Here is a 17653-nt window from a genome sequence, read left to right on the forward strand (position 1 = left end):
ATTTATTGTAAGACTACAGGATATAATACATATGATGTACAAAATATATGTTAATTGACTGTTTATGTTATTAGTAAGGCTTCCAGTCAACGGTAGGCTATTAGTGGTAAAGTTTCGAGGGAGTCAAAGTTACACATGGATTTTTGACTGCGTGGGGTGTTGGTGCCCCTAACCCCCACATTGTTCAAGGGTTAACTGCACAGCCCTGTGCAGAAGTACTGAGGGGTTGGGCTTCAACATATGCCTTTGGGGGAACATGGTTAAGCTCATAACATGCTCCAAAGGGAGGGACAAGGTGAGCGAGCCCTCCTTTGGGTGACAGATTCATCTTACATCTTCAGCACAGGGAGGGCCTGGGGCTCCTGGGTGGCTCAGTCAGTTAAGCGTCCAACTTCAACTCAGGTCATGATCTTGCGGTTTATGGGTTCGAGCCCCACATCAGACTCTGTGCTGACAGCTCAGAGCCTGCAGCCTGCTTTAGATTCCGTGTCTCCCTCTCTCTCTGCCCCTCCCCCTCTCACACTCTGTCTCTGTCTCTCTCTCAAAAATAAACATTAAAAACATTTTGTTTTAATGCAGCACAGGGCCTGATACACAGCAGGAACACTAGGGATCATGCCTTATTTGAGTTGAATGCACATCGTTTTAGGCTAGAAGAGACCATGAGAGATCTCCTGGTTCATTGCACAGTTTCTGGGCGGGACTTAAGCTGTTCCAGTTCTTCAGGAAGAGTCTCTGCAACAGAATCTCAGAGGCTCCGAGAGTGACTGGAGGTGCAGAGGAGTCAGGGTGAAAGGCTGAAGCTAAGGGCCAAAGGGGCAGGGAAGGCCAGTCTGTGAGGAGCGGGGGTCTGGCCCCTGGGGACGGACAGTGGTGAGCTGCAGCCATGTGTCTAGGACTAACACCTAGTGAACAAGAGGGAGGCAGCTCTCCTGGACTGTGGGTAGACAGAGGCAGGACAAGCCCCATGGGACAGTGGCCACACGACCCAAGGCCAGTCAAGGCTGGTAAGTAGGTAGGGGCCAAGTGTGTCAGAGCTGCCAAAGGTAAATGAAGTCCAGGCAGGTGAGGGCAGGCCTGGCTAAGGATGAGGCCAAGCAGAGCAGCGTCACTCATGAGATCGTACAGCGGCCAAGGCTGGAGGCCAGGAGCCAGGACTACGGAGCAGGTCAGGAAGCAGGGTGACAGGCAGCGTGCAGTTGGCGAGGAGTCAGGGATTGCCTTCTAGGTGCCAGAACAGGCTGGGGAGCAGGTAGGGGAGAGGAATGGAGCTGGAAGCAGTGGTGGACGCTTGCGGGCTGGGTTCTCACACAGAATCGCCCTGACTCTGCCAGAGTCAGGGCAGGAAAAGGAAGGCAAACAGAACAGGCTTCTGCTGTTAGGGCTGAGCCGCTGAGATCTCGGAGGCCATCCTGGTACAAGGTATCTAGAGAACAGTCAGGGATGCTACAGCACCCCCTTGTGGGGGCCCCGGGTGCTGCAGCTTCAGAGATGGAGCTGGGTCATTCCTAACAGCCGGCTCAGAGAGTCTGTACAGTGAGGCGCTCACTTCAGGAGGAACCGGGCAGGGGACGAGGAGTCACAGCTCCCTCTCGGCTCTGCAAGACTCTTAGAGGAGGCCCTGGTCCCCCCAAGGGGCATGGGTAGGAGGCCCTGGTCCCCCTGAGGGGCATGGGTCGGAGCAGGCCCAAGGGACCAGCTGAGTCCTCAGCGCCAGCCTCTGCCTCTGCCTTCAGCACTAGCTCCCGACGCCACGCACCAGTCCCTCTTCACATCAGCCCTGTCGGCCCGCCCTGACCGCTCACTGTCCGTGTGCTGGGAGCAGCACTGCAAGCTCCTGCCAGGGGTGGCAGGCATCTCGGCCTCAACGGTGGCCAAGTGGACCATTGATGAGGTGAGAGCAAGGACCCTCCCCATTCCTCTCCCCTGCTTGGCCCTCTCACCACACCACACCCTGACGGGAGGGCTCGGGAAAGGCCCTGGTCAGGCAGAGGCAGGCACTGCACCTGACACCCCTTCCTGCTCCCCCCTCCCGTCCACAGCCCCTCCTGGTGCCCGGCAGGGACTGAGATGTGGGCCAGCAGGCCTGCCCTAGTGGGTGGGGAGAGGGGCATGCTGCTAGCTCGTGTAGGGTCCAGCAGGAGAGACAGGCTTCACCTGGGCCCTCCCTCGCTCACCCAGCACCAGAGATACAAGGATCCTCTTGGGTTGACAAGAAAAAGCAACACTGTCAAAGCCCAGAGAACACCAAGTCCACCTGGGCCCCCCTCTCCCCTACACCCCCAAGTCCCCTTCCCCTTGGCAATGCGTCTTCTTTGGTTTCCAAGGTCTTCAGCTTCGTTCAGACCCTGACCGGCTGTGAGGACCAGGCACGACTCTTCAAAGATGAGGTGAGGTGCAAGTGCAGAGTGGGGACAGAAGGGTCTCTGGGTGAGACTGCAGGGAGCAGGTGGCCTCACCACGCCGCCCCCTCTGCTAGGGAGGGCCCTCTGTCATCCCACCTGCCGGAGGCTGGTCACAGTGACCCACGTCTCTGGGAAAAACGTGGTCTGGACCGTGGCCCAGCTTGCAAACCCTCTGTGTTCAGATCATCCTCAGGAAGGAAAATGGCTCCTGGAGACAGGGCCCCATTCACTCCCCTCTGCTGTCTGCCCAGCTTGTTTTCTAAACCTAGCTTCACAAGGGGACAGCAAGTTAAAGTGTGTCTTGAATAGCACAGGTGTTGCCTTTTACTGCAAGGGTCCTAACACATACTTAAAACCGAGACCCAGAAGCTTCCCAAGGATAAGAAGCCGTGAATTGTGCATAAAAGAACTCCAGCTTTACAGGCAGTGTGGACGTGAACCCCAGTTCTGCTAGTTTGAGCTCTTTATTGTCTCTGAGTTACATCTTCCTGTCTATAAGATGGAGAGAAAGCAGGTATAAGGGGTATGACGATGACAACCGTGCAGGATCATTGTGAGCATTGGACATGGTGAATGGATCACTGTACCAGACGGTCTAGTGCAGCTGTATCACCAGCGTGCTGTAGCGTGGTACAGAAATCATACCACTATGCAAGAATGCCTGATGCAGTGGGGGCTCAGTAGTGGTTCTGATTTTTAATAGTTGTCTTCGAGTAAAGAACTTTACTGTGACTCTCCTAATTTACACAGTCTGAAAACCTGGAAGGGGCCTTGGAGTTTGCTTAGGTCTTCTTTCCAAAGAATCTATGCATCCCCCTTCACCCAGAAACCTGTAGTCTCAGCCCCTCCAGGTCAGGTGCCCAGAAGAAGGAAGTGTGCTCCTCTTCCCCTAGAAGAATCTCTTTATCCAGACCCAACACAGCCAGCCATTTCTTCATAGGACCCTTGCGTGGTGGGGGCCCCACCTTCTCCCCATGTGGGCTGCTTGCCTTGTGGGCTGGTGATCTTACTGTAACGTGTGTCCGCAGCTGTAGCCCGGTTTCAGACGCCTTCTCACCAGCACAGAACACGCCGGTTGTGTCCTCCCTCCCTAGACGTTTTTTTGGTTTGTATTTAAAAGGAGTTTATAGAGCAGTTTTAGGGTCACAGCAGACTTGAGAGGAAGGTACAGAGATTTCCCATACACCCCCAGCCCCGACACCTGCACAGCCTCCCAGTTATCACCTCCACTCAGATTTTTTTTTAATGGCGATAAAAACGTACATGGAACGAAATGCACACATCTTAAAAGTACAGTTCCACAAGTTTTGTGAAATGTGTACACCTGGAACCCAGTGCTTCAGTCAAGACGTAAAACATTTCCATCATACCAGAACGCTCTTTCTTGGCCCCTTTGTGAGCCCCTGCCCTCATGGGCAACCGCTGTTTTAATCTCTAGCACCATCGGTTAGTTTTACCTGTTCTTGAACTTCATATAAATGGGCCCAGCTCCTATTCTTTGGTGTCTTGTCTCTTTTCACTCAGTGTAACGTTTTCGAGGTTCATCCATGTTCTTGTGTATCCGGTAGTTTGTTCATTTGTATTGCTGAGTGGGGCTCCTTTTTATGAATAGCCCACAGTTCTGTTAATGGATATTTGGGTTGTTTTCTCTTCCCCTGATATGAACCCTATGATTTTTTTTAGCAAAATTTAAGTTTGCATGAGCTTTATTACAGCCACATCAGACCAGTTTGGAGGTCATGAAAGTCCCCCAAGTGCCTTTTATATCAATTATCCATTATAGTCTAACCACATCTTCCACTTTGTTACTTGTACCACTGGGTTTGTGTGTTTTTTTTTTTTAATTAACCCAATGTAAAACTTTACATTTATCCCTATTAAATGTTATTTTGTTGGTTTCATAGTCTCATTGTTTTAAATCTTGATTCTGTCATCTCTGATATTAATGAGCCTTTCCAGTCTCAGACAGCTTGTCGTTTGATAACTAAGCCTTCTGTGTTTTAAGCCACACCTTCACCACACGTGTTTCATGAAATAGAACCATGTGGTACCCTTTAGAGGTCTTCCTTTGGTGACAAGAGTCATAAGTGCTCTCTGAGTGCATGCGTCCAGCCAGCCACAGAACCATGCCGGAGGGCCTCCCGCCGCCTCCCCCTGACACCCTCCCCAGAGCACCTACCCCGTCTCATCTCGCAGTTCAACGTGGTCTGTGATACAAAAGGATGGCCTAAGGGGGCGAAGGGTGGGCTGCCAGCAGCAAATGGAGGCTCAGTGGGGAGCAGGGCCTTTGTGAGGGCTGAGGATGATCTTTTCCAGGATCTGCTCCACGGCATCGACTTCCCCAAGGAGGAGCAGGCTCCAGGGAGTGGCCTTTGTCTGGCTGGACTGATGCATTCAGACACACGGTCAAGATTCTCTCCAGCCGGGACACAGACCCGTCATTAGAGGGGGGGTTTCATGAGTGAGAAACTAGAGCAAAGCAGACAGGTGGTCTTAACGGGTAGTCAGACTGTCCAGTCCGGCGGTCAGCACTGATGATCTTAAGGAAAGTCTGCCAGATTCAGATTAAATCACCCATCCCTCCTCCCTGCCCCCCAACCCCCCCCCCCTTAAGAATAAGGGCTCATAGGTGATATCATGTACCTCATGCTGCATCACCCAGACGCACCCACAGAGTCTGCCTGTTCACTCTCAGCTCCGGTGGGGTTATGGGGGGACCGCAACAGCTGGTGTTTTGAGGCCACTGTCAGTGAGGACTGAGAAGATATTATGCAAACACACATTGAAATCAGACTAGTCAGCAGAAAGAAAAGGAGTGTGTGTGCGAGCATGGGGAAACCAGTGGATATCTCTCTTTCCTTCTCTGTCCCCATTGCTGTCTTCCTTTTTTCCTTTCTCCCTCCCTTCTCCTTTCTCCTTTGCCTTCCTCTTCCCGTCTCTGTCCTCCGTCCCTCCTCCCATATCCTTTACTCCCTATTCTCTCTCTCTCCTCCCCACTCCCCACGAATGCCCCACCTCTCCTTCACGCCTTGCCTTCCCCACGGCCCTCTCCACCTTCTCCCCACTTTCCTTCCTCCTCCCTCCCCCAACCCCTCAGATGATTGACGGCGAGGCCTTCCTTTTGCTGACACAGGCGGACATTGTGAAGATCATGAGCGTCAAGCTGGGCCCAGCCTTGAAGATCTATAACGCCATTCTCATGTTCAAAAACGCCGATGACACCTTAAAGTGAGTGGCTCAGGGCTGGGCTCTCCTCCAGCCTGAGCTGGGCCTCCCTCCGCAGCTGATGCTTCCTTCCTGACCTGAATTCCTCATATCCCCCCCTGTACCCCCAACACCCTCTACATCTTACCAGGGGTCCTCCTTCTCTCTGGGGCTGCTTCCTACAAGGTATGTGGAAGCAGAGGAGCCCTTGGAGTCCTGGCCCCCGCGTCCTGGGGCTCATCTGCCACCAGGCACACCAGGGAAGGTGTGACTGGGCTGGAGGAGCATTACCAGTGGAGCAGACTGGAGGTGCCCTGCCTGTGGCAGCCCCACATCTCCAGCTGACTTGTTTTGTCGCCAAAGGGTCTTTCTCAGCAGTTAAGGACAATCTGGTAAAATGGGAGGCCTCCCGTCAGAGGCTCATTTCTCTTCAGCATCTCTCCGTGCTTTTCTGTTCTTGGCTCATGCCAAGAAGTGACCCTGCCACACACATATTCGCTCTGCTGTCTGGTTTCCGGGTGGGGCCTGGGCAATGCCCACCCAGACCCTCTGGCTCTTCCCTCCTCGATGGGTGAGCCTCAGAAACACGTTTTCATAGGCCCACTGGGAGTCTCTGGCTGCCTTTCTCCCTTTTACCCACAAATGGGGGATTCCAAGCCAAGATGCATTCGTAAGCATGCCCAGTTCTGGATCAGCTAGCATTTTAGTGGTCCACGGCAGGTCCTGTTTCCGGCAGAATAGGTGGTTAGAGCCTGTTTTACCTCTGCAGGAAAGGTCAAGGCTCCATGAATGTTCCCCGTATACTCTTCCTCTATCAGGTGTGGGGAAGAGGAGTTCAAGGGTATATCAGACAAGCTCGGGTCTTTGGCCAGAGGGGCAGCTCCGGCAGGCATGATGGTCCCCAAAGCTGGGCCTGGCATCCTTCCCTGCAGCCACGCATCTCAGCCAAGGCACTGCCCGTGGGGTGAGGGCCCCACACCTGCCAGGCCTGTGGCTGTGGGAATGTGCTGCTCTGTCTAGCACACATACCTCACGACATCACATTCAGCCTTTCCCTTAAATGTCTTGCTTTCGTGGAGTCTTACAAAGCCCACTTGCACTTGGGCGTTGGGAAGGTGAATTCCTCTATCTTTGAATTCTCTGTGGCCCATAAGCCTTTCGTACCACCATCTGTCTGTCCTGCACTGCCAGCCAGGTGCCTGCTGGGGGCTCTGGGACTTAGATCTTTCTGTCCAAGTAGGGGCCTGCCCTCCACTGAGCCACTGCCAAACCAGCAGAGGGCCCAGCAGGAGCTGTCCCTACACAGAGGTGAGGAGCAACCGCCAGGCTCCTGTGGCCCCAGGTGCTGAAATGGGCCCGCAGGGTACAGAGCCAGGCTGCTTCCCTCAGTCACGTGGTATGTGTGCACCTAGGGCACACTTGGGAGTGTTCGACAGGTGCAGCTATGAGGCTCGATGTTGGGGAAATGTCAAGGGCTATTATTGTTAAAATATGAAGCTTTATCTTTCCCACTGAAGTGGGGCACTCAAAGTTCTGTCGATTTCCTGCTGCAGTCCAGTAGTGGACTGTCTCTTATGTGGGCTCACACAGCTTTGCCGGGGTAGCCTTGCGGCCACCCAGCTAAACTCCCGTCTGGCTTCAGAGGTTCTTCCCTTCGACCCCCGAGAGGCAGCTCTGAGCACAGGCATCTTGGGAGGAAAGTGGGCAGTCCCTGCCTCTGGCTGATGCTTGAGTTTACAGAGGTCGCGTTGCCCCCTTGGCCAAGAGTAAAGAAGGGCAAGTCTGAGCCTCTCTGACTTGGTTGCTTGGGTGGTGGCAAAACTCACCAGTCCCTTGGCTTTGTCTGCTCCTCTTTGAAACTGGGGAGAGATGCTCACCGGCTTTGTGGTGTGAGGAGAGGGCAGAAGTGTGCACAGCTGTGCTGCAGAACCTCGCCTGTCCCGGGGAGTGGGGCTCGGACAACTTGCCACGTGGATCTACCAACCACACTTCTAGTGCTTGCCCACAGGAAGGGCAAGGTGGACTGAGGTCCTTGAGAAAAGGGCCCCCAGGTTCTGAACTTTGAGACTTCAGCACTTTCTGCACCAACGTCAAACTCTTTGGGAAAAAAAAAACATTAAAAGAGAGAAAGAAATCTGCCCTACTGCCCCTTCACCCCATCCTGTCCCCGGATGAGATCATCGCACCTTGACCTGGGTGCCCAGTGATGGGAGGGGTTTGGCGCCAGTGCCCATGCCATGTGCCTCTGCCCTTCTCTCCAGCAGCAGACACCGCTTACACTTTGGCCCTGGCAGCCGCTCCCAGCCCTTGCCCAGGCCTGGCTTAGGGCACTGAGGGCCTTTCTGTTTAATTTCTGAAGCAGAGAATGATCCCAGAGTTTGAAAATGAAGCCTGTTTGCACTTTCATTCACATGCACTTTGGTGGAATTGTTTTTGTATTTGCCACGTGTGTGTGTGTGTGTGTGTGTGTGTGCGCGTGCGTGCGCACGTGCATGGTTGTGTTCTTTAAGAGAATACTCTGGTTTACGATAAAGTGACTCTTGAGAGAGAAAAAGTTAAAGCTGTGGTGTCTTGTCAGTGTATTGAAACAACATAAATAAACTTGGAACATCGGGATGATATGTAGTCAGAGTCTGTTCCTATTTTCATGGTAAAACATCCAGAAAACATGAAGTATATATCAATAGTGCCATCACTGAAGAGAATAAAGCATTCTCTTTGTTGTTAGGCATCCTTATTCTATTTTAAAGATAAGAAACGAAGGATAAAGATAAATGGATATACCTGTCTCTACTGAGAAATATAAACAATGGGAACCCCCAAAGAATAGTGTGGAAAGGGCCTGATCCTTGACAGTTTAAAAATGGTCCAGGGCAGAAAATTCAATGAAGCCTCCAGTTTTTAAAATAACATTGAACTGTCAGGTAGGGAAATGTCAAGCTGAATGGTTAGACTCAAGTTTCCCAGAGACTGTGAGCAGATGGGAAAGGGGCAGAAATGCCCTGTTCGATCACATCAATCCCTTTCTTGTCAGTATCCTTAATTTCTTTGCCCTGCTGCTCTTCCAGACTACTTAGCTAGAATACCAACCATGGAACTGTCCAAAGCCCATCTTCTCCACACCTGTCCCGGGAGCTTATCTGAGTAAGGATTGGTGCCATGGTTGACTGATGGTCTCTGGCTTTGGTGTAGACCCTCAGGACTGCCCAGGAAACACATGTTTTTTTTGTGGGGGCTATCTTTGATTTCCCCTTTCATGCTCTTCAAACCTCTTGCCCCATTGCCTTCCCTGTTGTCTCAATACATGTGTTCCTCATCTATATCACAGAGAAAATGAAAGTCATCAGGAGGAATACCTCCACCTGCCTGCCAGCTCATCTACCAATCTCCTCCCATTCATTTCCATCCTTACTTCTTTCCTCCCTATTATAGAAGAGTTGATTCTTCCACCTGTAGAAGCTAGTCCTCTACCACCCATGTCTGCTGTAAAAGGAAAAGGAACATTAAGAGATAAGAAAGGACCTTTGGAAATTTAAAATTGATTGCAGAGATAATTCAACATGCAGGTTGAAAGATAAAGTTAATATTACCCGGAAAGTGGAATAAAAAGACAAATGAAAAACGGGAAATAATATTAAAGGACTAGCTGGAGGTCCAACATACAACTAATAGGAATGCCAATAAAAGAGAACAGACAAATTATATTTAAAAAAAAAAACTTTTACAATAAGGAAATTTCACAGAGTTGCAAGATGCCAGTCACCAAGTTGAAAGGTTATACTTAACACCCAAAACAGTGGATGTAAAAGGAATGACACTAAGCTACACTATTGTGAAATATCAGAATAATGAGAACAAAGAGGATTTAAAAGCTTCCAGAAGGAATAGAATGGGTCTCATCCAAAGAAACATGAATCGATAGCACTGAACTTCTCAATAGCAAGGCTGGAAGTAAGAGAATGGAGCGATGTTTTCACAATTCCAACAGAAGGTTATTTCCACCCTAGAATTCTGTACCCAGCTGAACTGTCAATCAAATGTGAAGTCAGAAAGAACATTTTCGAACATACAATGGTTCAAACTTTTATCTCCTGTGAACCTTTCCTCAGAAAGCCACTGGAGGATGTGCTTCATAAAAATGAGAGAGTAAATCAAAATGGGGAAAAGCCCCAAAATACAAGGGTAGTTCAGGGCGTCTGAGTGGCTCAGTCTGTTAGGCGTCCAACTCATGATTTCAGCTCAGGTCATGATCTCATGCTTTGTGAGATTGACCCCTGTGTCAGGCTCTGAGTTGACAGCATGGAACCTGCTTGGGATTCTCTCCCTCTCTCTGCTTCTCCCCCACTCATGCACACATGCTCTCGCTCTCTCTCTCAAAATAAACATTTTTTTAAATATGCAAGGATAGTTCAAAATAAAGTCAGTCTATGTCATACACCGCATCACTAGAGTGAAGGGGGGAAACATGATCATCTTGATGCAGGAAAGGTATTTGCCAAAATCCAACACTGTTTCACAAGAGAAACAGAAAACTAGGAATAGAGGGGGAACTTTCTCAACATGATAAAAGACATCTACAAAAAAACCCCACAGCTAATATTATACTCAGTGGTAAGAGATTTTCTCCCTAAGATTGGGACAAGACATGGAAACCCACTTTCACCACTACTTTTCAGTTTCATACTGGAAGTTCTAGACGGAAATTAGATAAGAGAAATAAGTAAAAGGCACCCAAATTGGGATGGAATAAGTAAAACAATCTCTATTCATGGATGACATGATCTTATATATAAAAAAATCCACAAGAGACCTGCCAAAGCTAATAATGTAAGCAAAACCACAGGGTATAAGATTAACATATCCAAAAATCACTTGTATTTCTATATCCCAACAAACAATACAAAAGGAAAACAGGAAAGCAATTCTACTTACAACAGCATCTAAAATAATGAAATACCTGGGGCGCCCGGGTGGCTTAGTCGGTTAAGCGTCCAACTTTCACTCAGGTCATGATCTCGCGGTTCATGGGTTCGAGCCCCGCGTCGGGCTCTGTGCTGACTGCCAGCTCAGAGCCTGGAGCCTGTTTCAGAGTCTGTGACTCCCTCTCTCTCTGACCCTCCCCTGCTCATGCTGTCTCTCTCTCCCTCTCTCTCTCTCTCTCCTAGAAATAAAAAAAAAACATTAAAAAAATTAAAAAATAAAATAAAAAATAAAATAAAATAATGAAATACCTATGAATAAATTTTAAAAAGGAGATGAAAGACTTATATACTAAAAGCTACAAAACCATTGCTGAAAGAAATATGAAAAGACCTACATAAATGGAAAGACATCTGTGTTCATGGGTAGGAAGACTTAATATTGTTAACATGTCAACACTACCCAAAGTGACCTATAGATTTAAAACCTATCCAAAAATGCCAATGGCATTTTTTTGCAAGAATAGATAAGCTGATCCTTACATCCATATGGAATAGCAAGAGGACCCCAAAAGCAAAACAGTCTTTAAAAAGAACAAAGTTGGAGGAGTCAGATCTAATGATTTCAAAACTTGCTACAAATATAATTAAAACAGCGTACTACTGGCATAAGGACAGACATAAAGACCAATGGAATAGAACTGAAAGTCCAAAAACTAACCCACACATCTATGGCCAGTTGGTTTTTGATAAGAATGTCCATTCAATGGGGGAAGAACAGTCTCTTCATCAACTGGTGCTGGGACAACTGGATCTCCACATGTGAAAAAATGCGGTTAGATGCCTACCTTATACCATATTAAAAAATGAACCCCAAATGGGTCAATGACCTAAATATAAAAGCTAAAACTGTAGAAGTAGAATAAAACATAGAGGTAAATCTTTACAACTTTAGAATTGAAGATGAATTCTAGATGTAACACCAACTGCACAAGCAACAAAAGAGGAAACAGACAAGTGAAGTTCATTAAAATTAAAGATTTTGGTGCATCAAAGATCTTCATCAAGAAAGTGAAAGACAATCTATAGAATGGCAGGAAATACTTGCAAAGTGTCTATCTGACAAGAGTTCAATATCCAGGACATACAGAGAACTCCTAAAACATAACGACAAATAACCCAAATCAAAAATGGGCAGAGGGCTTGCCTAGACATCTCTCCAGAGAAGACGTAATGGCCAACAAACACATGAAAAGATGCTCCACATCATTTGTCATTAGAGAAATGCCAGTCAAAGCCATAATGAGCTGCCACTTCGTACCCAACAGGATGGCTGTCAGCATAAAAAAGGAAAAGAATCATTGTTGGCAAGGGTGGAGAACCACTGGCTGGAATGTAAAATGGTGCAGCCACTGTGGGAAACAGGTTACTGAGAAATTCCATTCCTGAGTATGCACCTGAAAGATCCGAAACGAGAACTTGTGTGCCAGTGTTCACTGCAGCATTGTTCACAAGAGCCAAGAGGTGGAAAGGACCCAAGTGTCCATTGATAGATGGATGGGTAGACATCCCTACAACAGAGTATTACCCAACCATAAAGAAGGATTACACCCAGAGGCACCTAGGTGGCTCAATAGGTTAAGCGTCTGACTCTTGGTCTCGGCTCAGGTCATGATCTCACAGTTCATGAAATTGAGCCCCACATCAGGCTTTATGCTGGCAGCCTGCCTGGGACTCACTCTCTCCCACTCTCTCTGCCCCTCCCCCCCCTCTCAAATAAATATTTTTTAAAAAGGATTAAACAGCATGGAGGAATCTTGAAAATATGATGCTAAGTGTAATAAGTCAGGCACAAAAGGACAAATACTGCATGATTCCACTTACAAGAAATATCTAGAATAGGCATGTTCACAGAGACAGAAAGTAGACTGACAGTTACTGGAGGTTACCAGGGGCTGGGGTGAAGGGGGATGGACAGTTATTGCTTGCTGGACACAGAGTTTCTCTTTGAGGTGATGGCAAAGTCTTGTAAATAGATATAGATGATGGTTACACAGCAGTGTGAATTTACCTAATGTCACTGAGCTATCCACTTAAAGATGGTTGAGGTGGCAAATTTTGTTATATAGATTTACCCACAATTTCAAAATTGGGAAAGAAAGCAGAAAGAAAAAGAAATGAAGGAGAAAGGAAGGAAGGAAAGAAAGGAAAAAAGAAAAAGGAAGGAAGAGAAAGAAAAAAAGAGAAAGGAAGGGAGGAAGGAAAGAAGAAAGAAAGGAAGAATGAAAACATAGGGTCCATGAAGCAGGACATCCAACAAGGAGAGAGACAAAGGGAATGTCCAGAGTGATGGGAAGGAATGCCAGGTTGACAACTGAGCAAGTGTCCAGGTGAGAAGAGAAGAATGAAAAGCTCCAGGAAGAATGAAAACAAAACCAACAAATGAATCAAAACTGCCATATTTTTGTGTTAAAAGGAGATTTTAGCTCTATCAGAGTTTAAGAGAGAAGTGTGTGTGTGTGTGATCGATATTTCAAACCATCAAAGGAGGCAGTATAATTAAATTTAGGAAAAGCAGAAGTGTGAGTTTGGATGGGTGAGATCTAAAGGTTCATGTTCCATAGTAGAAAGGAATCCACGTAATAACGTTTAAAATCCCAAGAGGGAGGGCTAGCAGGATGATCATGCTATTTAGACACGTGGGGGTCAGTACCAAAGGAAGCAGCTTTTTAAAAGGTTGAGGAGTGGGGCGCCTGGGTGGCTTAGTCGATTAAGCGTCCGACTTTCGCTTAGGTCGTGATCTCGCGGTTCGTGGGTTCGGGCCCCGCGTCGGACTCTGTGCTGACTGCCAGCTCAGAGCCTGGAGCCTGTTTCAGAGTCTGTGTCTCCCTCTCTCTCTGACCCTCCCTTGCTCACGCTGTGTGTGTCTCTCTCTCCTAGAAATAAATAAAAATATTAAAAAAAAAAGTTGAGGAGTGGGAAGGACCTGACCTTTTTCATTATCCACCTCATAGTCCTATTTGATTTTGGGGGATGGAGGAGGAGAGAGGGAGAGAAAGGGTGCAAGTGAGTGAGGGGCAGAGAGAGAGAAGTGGGGCTCACCCAAAGCAGGGCCCGTGCTCACCTGATGTGGGACTTGAACTTAAGAACCTTGAGATCATGACCTGAGCCAAAGACAGATGTTTAACGACTGCACCACCCAGGCACCCGTCCTATTTGATTTATTTATTTATTTATTTTTAATTTATTTCTAGGAGAGAGAGAGAGAGACAGCGTGAGCAGGGGAGGGTCAGAGAGAGAGGGAGTCAGAGACTGAAACAGGCTCCAGGCTCTGAGCTGGCAGTCAGCACAGAGCCCGACGTGGGGCCCGAACCCACGAACCGCGAGATCAGACCTAAGCGAAAGTCGGACGCTCAACCGACTAAGCCACCCAGGCGCCCCGATTTTTTTAAACTTTTGTACATTCATCCATTTCTAAAAATCTTTTTTTTTTTTTTTAAGAAACCTGGGGACCATCTCTGACCTATGTGTGAATGCCACTGGCCCAAAGGTCCTGTGCCTCGCCCATGTGAGTGACAGATTTTTCTGTAAGGATCCCATGGCCTTACCCCCTCTGCCTGCGGATAAACCTGCAGGTGAGAGAAAGGGTGTGTGCAGGTGGAGGAAGTGGTACAAGTGTGGGTGGAGGCCGAAGAAGCACAGAAACGTGGGCTGAGGAATGTCAAGGTGGAGGGAATATTCATGGAGGTGGGTTCCCATTGTTTCAGTCTCTGGCTCCCCTTCTCATCCCTGAAAACATGCCTTTGGCCTTGATACCCAAACAACAGAGTCCAGCGAGCCGGAGGGAGAGGAGGGGACGGGCAGGGTGGCTGGAAATGGAGGAGGGGCAGGACAGGGAAGAGATGCATCCCTGTGGCAGCCTTGCTGCAGGAGTGGCCTGGCTATTTTCTGCAGCATCGTGGAGGGGAAGGGCAAGTTCAAGCACTGCTGATAGCCATGTCAGTTAGCACAGCTTTTTACAGGAATCTGGTAGATAGGTCAAAATGAACCCAGCCCTCCCCCTGGCAGGAGTTTATCAGACTGAAACGGGAAGCGCAAGGCCACGGGACATTAACACAACCATGGCCTCCATGGCCTTGTTAGAATTACTGTGAAACTGGTAGCAGCTTAAATGTCCGACCGCAAAAGAAACAGTAAATCGGGAACAGGGATATGGAAATTAATCCTACATTATACAACGTGAGGCAGATGTTTAAAAAAAAAGCTGACTCTCTTATGTGTTGACATGGAAAGATGTGTGTGAGAAAAAGTGAGTTGCTATACACATGTAAAGTATGGCCCGTTTTTCTGGGAAAATTCGTATAAGATATGTAAGTTGTAGACAAAGGTCTGGAAGGACGGTCACCATGTAGTTAACAGCAGTTACTTCTGGAAAAGAGATTGAAGATGGGTGAGAGGAGAAGCTTTCACTTTTCATTCCACGTTCTTCTATATGCTGGAATTTTTCAAAAACGGTTTATGCAATACCATCATGTGGGGTTGTCAAAAACTGGCTCTGGGAATGCAGGGGAGGCGGAGCTTGGTAGAGCTGAAGCAGGGCAGTGCAGGGAAGGGGCAGAACCCAGGGCTCGGCTCTGGGCACGTGGGCAAGCCGCTGCCCCTCTTTGGGCGGAGGCCAGCTGCTCGTGCTGTGTGTGCTGGTGGAGGTGGCCAGCAGGGCATGCAGGGCTCCTCCAGGGCACCTGAGAGCAGCCGGGTCTTCAGGCACTAGAATGAGTTAGAAGTTGCTGACACCCTAATGAGAAGGCCATGGAGGAAGCCTCGTAACAGACCCCGAGTTGCCTGAGGAGGAGGGATCACCGGGCAGAAGTTTTCTCACCTGTGCAACGGGCCAGGCCCTGCCCCTGCCCTGAGTTAGAACCCTCAGTCCGGGCAGCTTCAGACGAACCAGGACAAAGCCTTCCTTCCATGCGACCTGGGGGGAACTGAGCCCTGGTTCTTGAGCCTCAGGTCATGGGGACCTTTTGTGCCATGCAGCATGGGGCTCGGCTCAGCTGTGGTTCTCAACCCAGGACGGGTCCCCGCACGGCACCAGAGCAGATGAGCTCTGGGCGGCAGGCTTCGGCTCAGCACGAGAGCGTGCCAGAGTCCTCAGGTGATGGGGCTGTGGCTCAGGATGGAGTGAACCGTCTGTCCCCAGAAACGTCCGGGGAAGAGCTAACCCCAGAGGCTGATGGTCCCCCTCAGGGAAGGGGTGGAGAGGACAGTTGTGTGAGACAAGCCCTTTCAATGGCCAGTCCTCCAGGCACTGTGGGAAAGGGGGTGGGTCAGCAAAGGTTTGTGGGAGACCAGCATTTGGGCTGAACCTGGGGGGCATTTCAGAGAATGCAAATATGACCATGTGGAAAGAGACACCAGAGACTCCCCCTGTGAGGCAGGACACACAGCACGCTCATCAATCCACACGAGGCTCAGGGAGCTGGAGTCACTCGCGCAAGGTCACAAAACTTGAATTGTGCAGTAGCTCTTAAAAGTTCAGAGGGTCCCGAGGGCAGGGCCCGTCTCAAAGCCAGTGGGTACAGCCGGGCATCTTGATTCAGGCCCAAGGTTAATTAGTAACCGAAAGGCTCTGCAGCCAGCTCCCAGCTGGTTTGGGAGCCAAGCGAGTGGGTGACAGGTCGCTCCCAGCTGGGAAGGTTGTCCGGCAAGTCAGGGCCGGGTTTCAGGTCAGAGGGACCATGCAGAGAGACAGGAGGGCAGAGCTGTGCCCAGGGCTGCTCCCCAGGATGTGAGCTTGGACCCAGAGTTTTCAGGTGAGAGGCTCAGGCGTGAGCGGGACCCCTGCCCGCCAGCCTGCGGGGCTGCCAGACTGGCACACAAGTTCCCTGAGGCGTTCCTTCCTGGCTACCAGTTTCCTCCCTTTCCTTCCTAACACCGTCTTTCCTGATTCTATTCCTTCCTTTTTCCTTTCTAACTGTCCCTGCCTTCCTCTCTTCTGTCCTAATTCCCTTCCTTCCTAGCTTCTTTCCCCCTCTCTCCTTTCCTTCCTTCCTTCTCAACTACCTCTCTGCCTCCTGGGCCACCTAATTTCCTTTCTTCCTAACTAATCCACTTACACCCTCACCTCCTTCCTTCTAACTCCATTCCTTCCTCCTCTAAATTCCTAACTTCTTCCTGAAATTCCAGGCCACAGGCCTTGGAGTCAGACTACCGGGCTCAAATTCCAGTTAGATCGTTTACTAGGTAAGGGTCTTGATCAAGCCACTTCACCTCTCCGTGCCTCAGTTTCCTTCTCCTCAGAACAGGGATAATGATGGCCCCCTGGCGCTGTGGGTCAAAACAAGACCAAGCTGGCACTTGGCTGCACTGTCATTGGTATGTCATTGATATGTACTGGGCAGAAGGGCATGTAAATGAATAAATTGCAGCAGAGTGAAGACAAGCGTAGTAACAGCCCGAAGAAGAGGACAAGAGCTTATGGGATTGAGGACCAGAGGGTGATCTGACAGGACTTTTGGGGAAAGTATATGAGGTTGGATGCAAAGGGCTAGCTGAGCAGACCAGAATGGCCGGGGCAGTGCGCCAACAACAGGGAACTGTGTGACCCCCCCACCTGCACTGGAACCGGAAGCCCAAGGACACGAGAGCAGATCTGTAAGCTGGTGGGACAGAGGCATGCAAGTCTAGGCTGGGGCATTTAGGAGGAAGGGACAGGCTTTCGGGGTCGGGGAGGGACTTGGGCCACACCCTGGGAGTTCCCAGGGGCCCCTATAGGTCTGAACAGTCAAGAGAAGGTATCGATGCCCAGCCTCTGGCCAGAAAATCAGAAGACAATAATGCAGGAGAGAAAGCAGCCATAGGCTGAGAGCTGCGCAGGTGTGAGTCCAGGTCAAGGCGATGGGAGGGTGGTGGGTAGTGCACGTGTCAGAGTTCTCCCCAGGCCTCAATGCTGGAATATTAAGTGAATGGCAACACCTTGAGACATTTTACACAAAGATATGCATATAAAAATTAGCCGAATCCACTGTCACCTTGGGTCACAACCCTCTAGCCTTTTTTTGGTGGCTATGCACAAATGTATCTGTGCGTGCATGTCTTTCTTTTCTTTTTTTTTCTTTTTTTTCT

At 49.4% G+C, this 17653-nt stretch overlaps 1 protein-coding gene across 3 annotated transcripts in view; it reads left to right on the forward strand.

Moving 5' to 3' along the window:
* L3MBTL1 (L3MBTL histone methyl-lysine binding protein 1) overlaps positions 1-17653 on the forward strand; it is a 42922-nt gene that overhangs the window by 22987 nt on the left and 2282 nt on the right. For 2 of the 3 annotated variants that reach the window (XM_039248480.1, XM_039248481.1), the window contains exons 20-23: positions 1737-1894; positions 2328-2390; positions 5539-5633; positions 14030-14163. In XM_039248480.1, the coding sequence (XP_039104411.1) occupies positions 1737-1894; positions 2328-2390; positions 5539-5633; positions 14030-14163 (450 nt within the window). Of the gene's footprint in view, positions 1-1736; positions 1895-2327; positions 2391-3433; positions 4249-5538; positions 5634-14029; positions 14164-17653 lie in introns of those variants that run through there. The other variant, XM_039248482.1, reaches the window with a different exon arrangement.

This window comes from Hyaena hyaena, unplaced genomic scaffold, assembly GCF_003009895.1.
Source record: "Hyaena hyaena isolate Hyena2069 unplaced genomic scaffold, ASM300989v1 scaffold_312, whole genome shotgun sequence".
In the NCBI taxonomy this organism is placed as follows: Eukaryota; Metazoa; Chordata; class Mammalia; order Carnivora; family Hyaenidae; genus Hyaena; species Hyaena hyaena.